At 43.1% G+C, this 14,545-nt stretch overlaps 1 protein-coding gene across 1 annotated transcript in view; it reads right to left on the reverse strand.

The window, feature by feature from the left end:
* Nucleotides 1-765: 765 nt before the first annotated feature.
* Nucleotides 766-14,545, reverse strand: part of MREG (melanoregulin) — a 34,666-nt gene continuing 20,886 nt past the window's right edge. The window contains exons 3-5 of the mRNA XM_083402979.1: nt 7,241-7,331; nt 6,792-6,955; nt 766-5,545 (exon numbers count right to left, since the gene is read on the reverse strand). Coding sequence (XP_083259105.1) covers nt 5,411-5,545; nt 6,792-6,955; nt 7,241-7,331 — 390 coding nt within the window. The 3' untranslated portion in view covers nt 766-5,410. The remainder of the gene's footprint in view (nt 5,546-6,791; nt 6,956-7,240; nt 7,332-14,545) is intronic.

A 14,545-nucleotide genomic window follows, 5' to 3' on the forward strand; every position in this document is an offset into this window, starting at 1 on the left:
ATCTTGGGATTTATTAATTTCTAGGGTTTGAGGCTCCCTTCCCCCCCCCCAAAAAAACTATATCAATATAGTGTGAAAAGTAGCCCTTAAAAGTTTGAAACTCACATTCTATGGGAGGTGGAGAATTGGCTAAGTAATAATAATAATAATAATAAATTTTATTTACATCCCGCCCTCCCCAGCCGAAGCCGGGCTCAGGGCGTCTAACAACACACGTAAGGTAAAGGTAAAGGTACCCCTGCCCGTACGGGCCAGTCTTGCCAGACTCTAGGGTTGTGCGCTCATCTCACTCTATAGGCCGGGAGCCAGCACTGTCCGCAGACACTTCCGGGTCACGTGGCCAGCATGACAAGCTGCATCTGGCGAGCCAGCGCAGCACACGGAACGCCGTTTACCTTCCCGCTGGTAAGCGGTCCCTATTTATCTACTTGCATCCGGAGGTGCTTTCGAACTGCTAGGTTGGCAGGCGCTGGGACCGAACGACGGGAGCGCACCCCGCCACGGGGATTCGAACCGCCGACCATGCGATCGGCAAGTCCTAGGCGCTGAGGTTTTACCCACAGTGCCACCCGTGTCCCACACGTAACAGGACCTAAAGAATTGTGAAAGAATGTAGTCTGCGTAGATGAGTGCCCTTGTCAGTCTAACCTATAGTATGCAGGTGTTATAAGAAAAAACTGCTCCTTTTCCCATATGGGTTTTCCAAGGGCCCATATAAACTACTCTATCAGTAGGAGAAAATAACAGAGGCCAACCAGAGAAAACTGAGAAGCAAAACAGCTAGTAAGCCTGATCTTTATTAAACTGCTGCAACAGGATCCTCACTCACCACACGCAGGCGGGAGGAGGAACCCAGAACAATGGTGTGCAAGCCCTTATATAGATTTCTGAAATTGCCCACCCTGTAGTCCAAGACCACCCCCCAAAACATCATACATATATCACAGAAGGAGGCGGTCTACAGCAGAAATCCTGTTTTGATTGCTTTACCTGCAATCTGCTTTACCTGCAATTCTTTACCTTTACCTGCTATAATCAGCCACAAGATGGCCCTAGGATGAGATTCACTAAATCAACCCGTGTATCTCTTTTCCTTTAAATGCTGTGCTGCGAGATGCTTCTTATACAAACATAATGTGGCTGTGTAAATATGGCATGGGCAGACAAAACTTTTTGTCACAGCATCACAATGAGCTAAAAGCATAATTCTCTTGTCAGCAAAAAAGAAAAGAAAAGAAAGCAGATCTGGGTCTCTGCTTGCCAGGTTTGGGGTGGGGGGGGGGGCACCAAACTCTATCAATATATCGCCCAGCTGTATTTGCAGAAGGCAAACATGAGAAGGAATCGCCAGGGAGAGGTTGCTCCTTTGACAAGTGTCAGGGGATAAGTCTGAGCCACAAGTGACTTACAACCAAGTAAAAATTGCAATAATAAAACCGTTTGAACCTATTTAAAACAGGCTAAACAATACAATATCATGGGCGCTATCCCCAAATGCTGAGGAAACAAAAAATGCCTTTGTCTGCCATCAAACAGATGACAAGGTTGGCTCACCACACAACAGAGTGTGAAGTCTTGTTGCCACTCTCAAGGGTGATGATCTTAGGCTCCAGGCAGGTTCATATGGGGGCAAGATATTTCAAAACTAGCAGCAGGGAGGGAGAACACATTTGCAGGGACTATTTATTTGACTGAGTAAAGACCTATTACTTCCCCACCAATTCTCTCCCTAACCTCACATTCCATAGAATCATAGAATTGTGGCGTTTGCCTTATATATAAAAAAAATCCTAGTTGAGAATTAAGGTGGGAATTCAGTTACCAGCACCTTCAAATGTAAAGTGTCTCTTTCTCTCTCTGCTACATACTTCCTGAAAACAGAGAGCAGGTTTAAAGAACACACGGCAAAGGTGAGGGAATGGAGGTGAAAGAACTCACAGCTAACAGCAACCTCCACCTTCTGGCATTCTAAAGTCTATGTTGCCACCCTGTGGAATTCAGAGGGGAAAAGATGCCGAGGAGAACCTTGTTGACAACGCCAGAGAACTACAGCAGGAACAGGACTACCAATCAGTGGCCCTGACTAGGCCCTGCCCTCCTTGACTAGCCATCTCCTCTTGGCAGTGGGGGATAATGGGCATCCAAGAAGCTTACTAGACTACAATATGGTGGCATCATCTTGAACCGTTCCCAATGCAAACGCCCAGCTCCTTCTTGATGCTATTTGCCTGCTGTTGCTACAACAATAATCTAAGGAAACAGCAAGGTTGAGCCTCAAGACGGGCATATTTTGAATAAATCTGTCCAAAATCTGCTACCCCTAAATTTTGCCCCAATTCTCTGGCTATAGTGGCAAATAACTTTTTCTGATTTCCTAAGCACTGTTTCCAATAGTGGAGCCGCGGCAGCCTGGGAGAGTACATTTGAGTGGAGAACACAGGAGGCTGCCTGATGCTGAGACATGCCATTGGTCCATCTATCTCAGTATTGTTTACACGGACTGGCAGCAGCTGTGCAGGATTTCAGACCAGGACCCTCCCAGCTGTAACTGGAAAGGCCAGGGATTGAATCTGCAACCATCACACCAAAGTGATCACACCCTACGTACAGCACATTGCAGTAGTCCAAGCAGGAGATAACCAGAGCATGGACCACTCTGGCGAGACGGTCTGCGGGCAGGAAGGGTCTCAGCCGGCATAACAGGTGGAGCTAGTAGAATTAACCTTCACCTCCATGGACAACTGTGAGTCCAAAATGACCCCAAGGCTAGGGTTGCCACAAAAGTTGTTGAGTTTTTAGTTTTGCCCAAAGTTGTTGAGCTTTTTTAAAAGGAAAATCGACAAAACCAATGCTGCCAAGATGGGTTGTCATACGTCTGGATTTGCCCATTTCTGCCCAGACACTGCTTCTGACTGCAGTATTCTGGATATGTCCAGGAAATTCCTGATGTATGGCAACCCTACCCAAGACTTCAGGGGCACAGTTACTCCGTCCAGGACCAGGGATTCCCCCACACCTGCCTGCCCCCTGTCACCCAAAACAGTACTTCTGTCTTGTCAGGATTCAACCTCAATCTGCTAACTGCCATTATCAGATCCCACAGCCCAGAACCTACCAGTGCTATTGTTAGAAATGATTCAGAAAAGAATGAGATGGCAACTGGAGCATAAATGTTGATATTAGATGCACAACAGCTACTCATGGGAAGACTTGCATTCAGATTCAAAAGGTCCCCTTCTGTGGACAGAGTAAGTCTTCCTGGCAGAATAAGTTCCTTCGGTCAGCAAAGGGAAACCTTTGGTTCCAGCCCTAATCACTGCAACCTAGGGATGGGGAATTTGTGCTTCTCCCAGATGCCGTTGTGAGTTGGAGTTCAACCACTTCAGTCGGCCGGCTGATAGCCAGGGATGATGGGAGCTGGAGTCCAGCGACATTTGGAGAGAAACAAGCTCACCACCTCTGTGGTAACCTGTTGGACACATGTTTGATATTAGAACACTTGCTGTAATAAAAATGTTACTGAGACAGGCCACAAGACTTTTTGTATTAGGTAGAATATGTATATCCTGCTATATAGACCCAAGAGGATCTCAGTGGCTTACAAAATATCCTTAAATATAGTACAGGAACAGAAATTAAATGGCACTCCACAATGAATCAGGATTACCTGGGCAGCATCCTTGGTATCATCCTATCAGGTAGCAACTCCCAACAAAATATTTTGAGGCAAGGGAGCCATGAATAGTGGGGGGGGGGGGAGAGAAAGTGTGTAATTTCTCACCCAAATACTGAAACTGAACAACATGCAGTGCAGCTCTACTTCTGCATGATGCTTAGGCTGCAGTCCCAAACATACTTTCTAGAGAGTAACCAATAGATCACAATGGGACTTTGTTCTCAAGTAAGTATGCATAGAACTACATTGTAAATTTCACAAAGTAATCTGCAAGGACCAGATAGTTTTTTTGTATTCTACAATTTCTAAATTGCCTTAGAAAAATGGTTGGAACCTCAATATGTCTAGCATTCATTAATCTGCTTTACAAAGACAAAACATACTTCAAAATAGGGAAGAATCACATAGGGACTTTTTATTTATTAAATTAAGGTATGAAAGTATAGAATCAATACAGTTTTCCTCCCTAGGAAGTGACAAAGCACACATTTTATATAACTGTTTTAACATCACTGGTACAAACACTTAAAATACCTCTTGCCATTTTGTTAGGTATGTTGCAACCACAAAAACAAAATACCATCTGGTGAGAGCACCAGCTTTTTGCTTTAAAAAAGTAGTAGTGACAATGAACCATCACCACATCCGTAGTTTAAAACCATTGCTCATTACCAGACTAAAACAGCAAGATACTATTTGGGCTATATTAAAACATTTTGTATCATTAGCTTTTGTAACACAATATAGATTTCAATAAACACATTTGTTCCAACAGGTTGGTGAAAACTAGATGCAAGTGCAAAAAGAAAAGGGCCCCTCAATTACTAAACGTTCCGTTTCGAGCAAAACCGCAGGACACCGTAATGTCCAAGTTCAGTGTGTGATAAAAATACCAGCTGGAGGCAACTGGAATCAATAGCTACTGCATAAGGATCTAGGACAAAAGGAAGGCTTGCAGATGTTTTCAATACAACCTCTTTAAAAAGATGCTTACACAATAATCTTTCACAGTGGAACAATGGATTCGTGCTATGATGAGGAAAGCTCAGTAACTGCCATTGTAGATTTTTGAATCTTGAGGCAAAACCAGCTCAGAATAGCAGGATTTGATTTCTTCACTTCTAAAAATGCTAATTAAGACTCTTTTGCTGCTAGGAAGTAATTTGCAGTATGGTTTTTGATGGTTCTCACAACATTCTGCCATTGTTGATGAATACGTCACCCACATCTACCAGACAGAGAATCTCTAGTTGCATAGATGGATATGAGGAGTTTTCCTGGCACGATACATGGTGTATTCTCAAGAGAGAAGGAACTTGATGAAATGGCAGTTTTAAAAGGAGTTAACTTTCCACCCTGTTAAAATCCCACTTACACAGGAACACAGGAAAATAGTCAGTTATGGGAAATAACTGTACCAATTGTACCAAGCTGTCAAAGAGAAAAACATTACATCGGAAGCAGTACAGGAGGTTTCTGTCACTGCACTTTTAATATTCACTGCAGCTGTAAGACTACCGCCGGTATCTAATCTAGCACCAAAGCTGATAGCAGACTCCAGTCACAGACTTTCTCCTGAGTCAAGGTGAGTCTCTATTGCATCACGCTATACAACAGGTACATCATTCTAGATTTATCCTGCACTTCTGAGATATACTAGTTTCCTGAAGGAAGAAGTCACATTACTCTGGCCAATCCCTTCAAAACCAAAAGTCCATCCAAAGCTGATCAGTGTTATGACAGAGAAGAACTGAACTGGACCGCAATCAGATTGACTTCCTCTTTCACTGTACATCTTTCACTCTTTGGATAGGTTGCACTGGCAATTCGAAAGAATTCATCAGCAGCATCAAGGGCAATGAGACGATCCTGCAGGAGAGAAAAAGCGGCTGAACTCCATGCAAACTCAACCCTTTATCTCCAGGTAGAATTTCTATCATAGTGACGTTTTTGCCCCTGCTGGGGAACTTTAAGACTCTCTTGGGAAGTTTTCCAAACATCACTCAAGGTTGTTCATAGCTTCTGCATATAATCTTAAACAGACAAAGGGCTTGTTTACAACACTCCCTCCCATTGTTGTTTTAACAAGCTTAATGGGTTGCGCAGAGACTTCCCATATACTAGTTTGAGGAGGACTGAATCAGGATACATGCACATCAAAAGCATAAGGTGTTGGTCCCATTCTTTCCCATGAGCTATTTCAGCAACATGCACCCTACAGATTTATTCAGCCTTTCAAATAAGCCATTGATCCAATGACACTAAGCCGGGCTTGTCCTATGTTCAATTTTAGTAATTTCAAAAATATGCTGCATTAACCGGGACATGAAAGCTCCACCTAAGTCACTGGCGACAGTTTGTGGTAAGCCCCAGCGAGAAAAAGCACTTAATAAAGCTCTTGCCACAAAAGGGGCACTAATTTCTGATAATGGAATCGTTTCACAAAAACAAGTACAATAATCAATAACAGTTAAGTTATACTTCTTGCCAATGTTGTGGCTTGTGGCATGGGGCCAATAATTTCTATTCCATTTTTAGTGAAGGGTTCCCCAATAATCTCACTGGGCTGTAACGGGAAACACTTATGATCTCCGTCATGTCCCACTCATTGGTATTCATCACAAGACATGATATGTAACATCTTGAAACACATCAGGCCAGTAAAATTCTCTAGCAACCTTTCCCAATGCATGCTTAAGCCCCAAGTGTCCTGAAAAGGCAGCTTCGTGAGCCAGATGTAAAACAGTCTATCTGTATGTCTGGGGTACTAGCATCTGTCTTCTCGGCTCACACTCTAGGGCAGATTTCTTTGGAAGGAACTGTCTATAAAGCAACCAGATGAAACTAACTCTTGATTCAGTGCCAGAGACAACTGTCAATATGCCATCTGTGGCTCTTGGCACAAAAGTTGCTATGTTTCTATATTAATGCAAGCTTGCAGTGATGTAGAATCTTGTGCTGAATAGGTCATTCCTAGTCCAATCCTGAACAGGGCTGTGTGCAGCTAGACAGGCACTACTAGGTCATAATCCAATATACTTTCCAAATCACACTGAGCAGTTCCATGAAAGCGTATGAAAAAGTAATCACAGGAGAGAGAGAAGTCAAGACTTACCACCACAAAGAGGTATCTCTCTGAAAGCTCCCAGCTTGTTGGGAAAATAGCTGTCTCCTCCGACAGCCTCAAGAGGATCTCCCGGGCTTTGCTCATGTTCTGAGAGTCACTGACAATGCTTCGTTTGGTCACTGATAACAGGCTATCTGCTTCCTTCAGAAAACCTAGGACAGGATTTTAAGTCCCATGTTAGCACATGCAGGTTACTGCAAATATCTTTGCAAAGGATCAAAAGGTAGCCTTCATCTTGCAGACACATGGGAAGCCCGGTGGTAAAATGAAATGGGGCACAGTATTAAGTAATGGGGGTTTGTTTTTGTTTTTAATATCTCACTATCACACAAAATTGAGTGCATATATCTTTTTCTTTTTGCGTGTTTATTAGATTTCCCTCCCTCACATATACATACTGTTTGTATGTTAACTGTAAGAAAATAGCCTGAGCTTACCCAAATCTTCCAAAATGCATTTCCACCTGTTTCTCACTTCCCTTCGCATTTGCCGTAGGGTATAGATGTCATAGTTCAGCTTTTGCCATTCCTGCAAAGGAAGAAGATCAGCCAACTTTACTCCTGAATGCCTTAATTCAGCTCTCTCTGATCTCCTGGGGTCTTCTCATTCATAGGTACATTTGCCTTTTAAACACAATTTTATTCAGGAGCACTACATGTCCCAAAGCCAGGTTTTTTCCATACTGCACTCTAATTATGCTCACTGGTTGGGGTGGGGTGGGGTCAGGGAGTTTGAGCTCATCAACCAAATATTTTGCTTCAGGACAATTGCTTATACGTGGATAATTTTGATGGAGAGGATTGCTTCCTTCTCACATAGCTATTCACAAACTTGCACTATCGACCTTATATCAAAGAAGAATCACAGAGAAGACCAGCTTAAGCAATTACATCAAATTGACAATCTGAAAATCCAACTTTTTTCAACAAACATGTCTACTAACTGGTTGCTATAACTTTTGAAATTAGTGATATTGTAGTTACCTGGTTCAGAATGTGAATAACAAACTTAGTTGGTCTCTAAGGTGCTACTGGAAGGAATTTTTTTATTTTGCAGTGTGTGTTGTGTTGTTTTGTGGGGGGGGGAGTGCCCTCACAGCAGTGGCAGTGCTGCTGCTCAGCGGAATGGAGGTGGAACAGAGAGTGGCAGCAGCAAAGTCACAGAGCTCTTGATTTGTGGTGGCTGCAAAGGGGGGTGGGGACAGATGACTAAACTGGGGGGGGGGGGCAGATAAATACCAACTCAAGCCAATTGCTGATGGGCAAAATAGAGGCTTGTGGGGTGTTTTTCTTTTCTTTTTGCAGAGACATGGTGTATATTTTTAAACAGAACTAACACTGGCTTCCTGTGTCAGGGCAGGCCTGCACAAGACCTCCGTGCTCTTGTTGTTGTTGTTGAATGTTGTTACAGTAGTTATAGCCTTCAGATGTGTTTTTGTTGTGCCTTCAGTGTGCAGCAGCATTTTGGTCACTGGAAATGAAATGGCTAGTTTGTATTCAGCTGAGCAGCATATACAGGTAAGGGGTATGAAAATAAAAGCCCCTCCTACCCAGAGGGGTACATGACAAACTACCTTCCCCAAAAAATAAAGTGCAGCAAAGACTCAGCTATACAGCTGCAAATAAAATGTTTAAGTGTGTTTTAAGTGTAATATACAATGTCACACTAGATGGCAATAGTGAGCCTTATGGAAAATTCAGCGTATTTTTAAAAACACTTTTCAAAAAGCATTTTCAGAATGGTTTTTATATGTGTGCAGATTCCACCAAAGAAGCTTCCCTGTCAGCAGTGACTACATTTTTGTACTGGGCCATTTTTCTTCAGTGGATTATCCATGGATTGGGAAAATCTGGATTAAATGTGTAGGAATTTGGGGCTGCCATTTTGTTAAGGATGATGTGTACACGTTGAAAAACCTTGCTCACATAACTAAGAGCAAATGCACAGTAAACGGGCATGTGGAGAAGCCCTTTATTTGTCTGGACATGTTCCAACTATTGATTTGCGGAATAATGGTTACCGGGAAATTGGGCATTTTTCTCTGCTTGCGACAATGTGTTTGACATATGTAAGTAAGGAGCTTGAATGTTTTATGAGTGTCCTCTATCAGTTTATGAATGATCTATTCATTCAAAGCAGTAAACTTGTGAATTGGAGTGTTGTCTTTGTAGACCCTGTAGGTGGTGCTGTGGTGCTGTTTAGGAGCCTGTACTGTCACCGTGTAAAAAGGTAAAGGACCCCAGATGGTTAAGTCCAGTCAAAGGCAACTATGGGGTTGCGGCGCTCATCTCGCTTTCAGGCCAAGGGAACCAGTGTTTGTCCACAGACAGCTTTTCCGGATCATGTGGCCAGCAGGACTAAACCACTTCTGGTGCAACGGGACACCATGACGGAAACCAGAACACACAGAAACACCATTTACCTTCTCACCACAGTGGTACCTATTTATCTACTTGCACTGGTGTGCTTCCGACCTGCTATGTTGGCAGAAGCTGGGACAGATCAATGGGAGCTCACCCCATCGCAAGGATTCGAACCGCCGACCTTCTGATCGGCAAGCTCAAGAGGCTCAGTGGTTTAGACCACAGCGCCACCCACAGCCCTTGTCACTGTGTAAGATCAGGAAGATACATACAGTATATCATATTGATACAGAAACAAAGCTTCATATTACAGTCTCAAGTAGAGACACACTTTGGAAATAACTAACATAGAAACTACTATAAGACAGATAGAACATAAACAACGAAATGATATATTTGGATATAGCCATTTTAGATCTGGTCCTAACCAATGTTGATGACCTGGTTAGTGGGGTAGAAGTGGAAGGATCATTAGGCACGAGTGATCATGCTCTTCTGAAGTTTACTATACAGCGGAAAGGAGCAGCCAAGCATACTAGGACTCAATTTCTTGACTTTAAGAAAGCCAACTTCATAAAACTTAGGGAAGTGCTGGGTGAGATCCCATGGACAGTAATACTAAAAGGAAAGGGAGTTCATGATGGCTGGGAGTTTGTTAAGAGGGAGATAGTAAAAGCACAACTTCAGGCAATACTAATGAGACGGAAACATGGAAGGTGCCTAAAGAAGCCAGGGTGGCTATCTAAAGAACTTTTAACTGAGTTAAGATTAAAAAAGGATGTGTACAAAGAATGGAAAAGGGGGGAAACCACCAAAGAGGAATTCAAACAAATAGCCAGCACGTGTAGACACAAAGTCAGAAAAGCTAAAGCACAGAATGAACTCAGGCTTGCTAGAGAGGTTAAAAGCAACAAAAAAGGCTTTTATGGGTATGTTCGTAGCAAAAGGAAGAACAAAGAAACAGTGGGGTCACTCAGAGGAGAAGATGGTGAAATGCAAACAGGGGACACAGAAAGGGCTGAACTCCTCAATGCCTTCTTTGCCTCAGTCTTCTCCGATAAAGAAAACAATGCCCGACCTGAAGAATTTGGAGCAAATGATTCAGCAGAGGAAACACAGCCCAGAATAACTAAGGAGATAGTACAAGAATACTTGGCTAGTTTAGATGTATTCAAGTCTCCAGGGCCAGATGAACTGCATCCAAGAGTATTAAAAGAACTGGCAGATGTGATCTCAGAACCACTGGCAGTCATCTTTGAGAATTCCTGGAGAACAGGCGAAGTCCCGGCAGACTGGAGGAGGGCAAATGTTGTCCCTATTTTCAAAAAGGGGGAAAGAGAGGACCCAAATAATTACCGCCCAGTCAGTCTGACATCAATACCAGAGAAGATTCTGGAGCAGATCATTAAGCAAACAGTCTGTGAGCACCTAGAAAGGAATGCTGTGATCACCAATAGTCAGCATGGATTTCTGAAAAATAAGTCATGTCAGACTAACCTGATCTCGTTTTTTGACAGAATTACAAGCCTGGTAGATGAAGGGAACGCAGTGGATGTAACCTACCTTGATTTCAGCAAGGCATTTGACAAGGTGCCCCGTCATATTCTTGTAAAGAAGCTGGTAAAATGCAGTCTTGACTATGCTACCACTAAGTGGATTTGTAACTGGCTGACTGACCGGACCCAAAGGGTGCTCATCAATGGTTCCTCTTCATCCTGGAGAAGAGTGACTAGTGGGGTGCCACAGGGTTCTGTCTTGGGCCCGGTCTTATTCAACATCTTTATCAACGACTTGGATGATGGACTCAAGGGCATCCTGATCAAATTTGCAGATGACACCAAACTGGGAGGGGTGGCTAACACCCCAGAGGACAGGATCACACTTCAAAACGACCTTGACAGATTAGAGAACTGGGCAAAAACAAACAAGATGAATTTTAACAGGGAGAAATGTAATGTATTGCACTTGGGCAAAAAAAATGAGAGGCACAAATACAAGATGGGTGACACCTGGCTTGAGAGCAGTACATGTGAAAAGGATCTAGGAGTCCACAAACTTGACATGAGCCAACAGTGTGACGCGGCAGCTAAAAAAGCCAATGCAATTCTGAGCTGCATCAATAGGAGTATAGCATCTAGATCAAGGGAACTGCATCATTCTCCATTTTTATCTCCAAGGACCTGTGATTAGCAGCAGCTGTCACGTAGGAGACAGATCAGCTATGTGAAAGATCCACCAGAGAAAAAGTAGGGTTCAGCTACTAAAAGCATTGGAACTCTGGCCTCAGTCACCCTGTATAAGCTGTATACAGAGTATCCCGAAGTATCTGCACCTGCACCCACAGGAACGGGGGAGGGGTTTGCATCCCATGTCCCCAGTCTCTCAGAACAGTATCAACCCCACTTGGATTTCAAATGCTTTGGAAATCTGCTCCTATATGCTGTGTGTTTTATTTCCCTGTAATATTTATTTCCTAAAGAGGTTCTTTTCTTTTAGGTATAAAGAGAACATCCAGCGTCTCTCAGCTCTCCACCTGGACAGGCCCATTGAACCTCTTGACCTTGCGGTGCATTGGGTGGAGTTTGTGATGAAGCACAAGGGGGCTCCCCACTTGAGGCCCGCAGCACATGACCTCAACTGGATCCAGTATCACTCTATTGACGTCATTGCCTTCCTCCTGGCTGTTGTACTCCTTGCCCTATTTATCTCACTGAAGTGCTGCCTGTTTTGCTGCAGAAAGTGTTGCTGTAAAAGTGGAAGGATGAGCAAGAAAAGCAAATCAAAATCACACTGAAGTGGGGTGGAGCATGTAAGATGAAGAGGAACAGAAGAAACTCGGTCCTGCTCTTGGGATTCAGAAGGCAGAGGTAGTCAACATGATGTCCTCCAGAGGTTTTGGATTACAACTCCCATCAGACCTAGCTAGCATGGTCAGAGATGACAGGAGCTGTGGTACAAAATATCTGGTGGGCACTGTGTTGTCTACCCCTGTCTTAAAGCATCCTTCCTCAGTCTCATTCCCAATTTGCAGGAGCTCTTAAAAACACATACATGATGATTTGCAAGTCACATTTAGTCAATGAACAAGCAATCTGATAGTCAAGGGACTTGTGAACTTCCATACAAATCCCACAGTTCTGTAGTCAATTGATCTGTTGGGGAACCAATTGTTTGCATAACAATTGAACTGATGGGTGAGACCCACACATGGGGTCAGTGGTGCCACCAGCGTTTGGCTATTAATGGCATACATGAGCCGTTCCCGTGTTAGTTGAGTGGGTTAAAGGTAAAGGTAAAGGGACCCCTCACCATTAGGTCCCGTCGTGACCAACTCTGGGGTTGCAGCGCTCATCTCGCTTTACTGGCTGAGGGAGTCGGCGTACAGCTTCCAGGTCAAGTGGCCAGCAGGACTAAGCCGCTTCTGGCGAACCAGAGCAGCGCATGGAAACGCCGTTTACCTTCCCACCGGAGCGGTCCCTATTTATCTACTTGCACTTGGACGTGCTTTCGAACTGCTAGGTTGGCAGGAGCAGGGACCGAGCAAAGGGAGCTCACCCCGTCACGGGGATTCAAACCGCCAACCTTCTGATCGGCAAGTCCTAGGCTCTGTGGTTTAACCCATAGCGCCACCTGCATCCCTTGTTGAGTGGGTTACTGGTGTCTAAAGTCAATCCAAGTCTAAGCACTTTCAAAACATAAATGCCTTCACAGATGACCCTCTCCCTTTGAAATGGCAGCACAGCCGTGTTTGTTGGCTGCAAGTGTTCATTAGAACATTAGAACAAACTCCTGTTTCCCCTCCTACTTCAGAAATGTTGTTGTGAAAACATCTCCTGTAATATTAAGAAGACAGTGAACATCCTTGTGAGCACCTTACTAATACTGCCGGTTTGGTTGAACATCCTTGTGAGCACCATACTAATACTGCCGGTTTGGCTGTCTATAAGGGGCCCTTTTCAGAAACATCCTGTACACAGAAACATAAGGCCAGTGGTCCATTTAATCCCGCATCCTGTTTTCCTGGAACTGGGGGTGGCAGGAGACACGAAATGACTATTGAGGACTGAAAGTAAAGGCTGAACGAAATTATATCAGAGTGAAGACATAACAAACATAATGGGAGAAGAAGTTCTGCTGTGGCTCCGTGATCAGAGGAGCCCCCCCTGCCCCCCCTCAACAATTAGGACAATGGGAGAGGTGAAATAACTCAGGAAAATAGGGCGGAAGACAAAATGGAATGTATGGGTATGGGAGGGGTGGGAGGGATGGGGGAGGGGATTGAATGGGATGGGTAATGGGTTATATAAGTATCATAAGACACGAGACCAGAAATTAAGAAGTACATTTAACTCATTGATAATGAAATAAGGATTTCAACCTTAAACATTAGAGGGCTGGGGTCAATTATGAAAAGGAGGATAAAAACATTACTGAATAAAGATAAAGAAGTTATAATATTTTTACAGGAAAGGCATCAGATGAAAGAGGCGGTTAATGAACTCAGACTGAGAGGTATAAATAATTATGAAAAAGCATATGGTACTTCAAAATCAAGAGGGATAGCAACTATAATTTCAAAGAGATGCGGGTTTAGTATATTAAAGATGAAGAAAGATCCTGAGGAAAGATACATTATAATTCAGGGAACAATGGCGGGGGAAGAATATACTATAATTAATATTTATGCTCCCAATGAAAATCAGGTGGAATCTTTTGATGAAGTGTTTAAGGAAATGGAGGGTATTCAAAAGGGTTATATGGTTATGGCAGGAGATTTCAATATGGTATTAGATAAATGACTGGATAAGTCAAATCCTACTCCAGGATTACAGGATTAGCTAAAATTATGAAAAGGAAAGATATGAAAGATGTTTGGAGAGTGATGAGGGGAGGAGAGAATAAATTTTCGTTCTTCTCGCCAGTGCATAAGACCTACTCAAGGATCAATTATATCTTTGTTTCAAAAATCTGAGTGTTCTAAAATAACGAATACGGAAATTGAAATAATAAAGGTAACCAACCACACATTGGTTAATATGGTATTAAAAATAAAGAAAGATTACAAGGAATCCAGAAGATGGAGTTAGACAGGAGGATCTTCAATAACAGTAAATAAGATAGGGAAAGAATTATTAGATGTATGGGAGATCAATAAGAAGAGCCAAAGTACTCAAGCAATAATATAGGATACAAGCAGTGATGTGGGGAATTAGTATTAGTATTAGTATTAGTATTAGGTGGACTGGGGCTCCCTAACATAAAGTTATATTATATAGCAAATCAGTTAAGATATGTCATACATGGGATAACAGAACAAAGGGAGAGTTAGAATGGTTAGAGAGTGGTACACAGGAAATGAAAGAGAAGTTAGTGAATATA

Source organism: Podarcis tiliguerta (assembly GCF_965153285.1).
Source record: "Podarcis tiliguerta genome assembly, chromosome: 1".
Classification (NCBI taxonomy): Eukaryota; Metazoa; Chordata; class Lepidosauria; order Squamata; family Lacertidae; genus Podarcis; species Podarcis tiliguerta.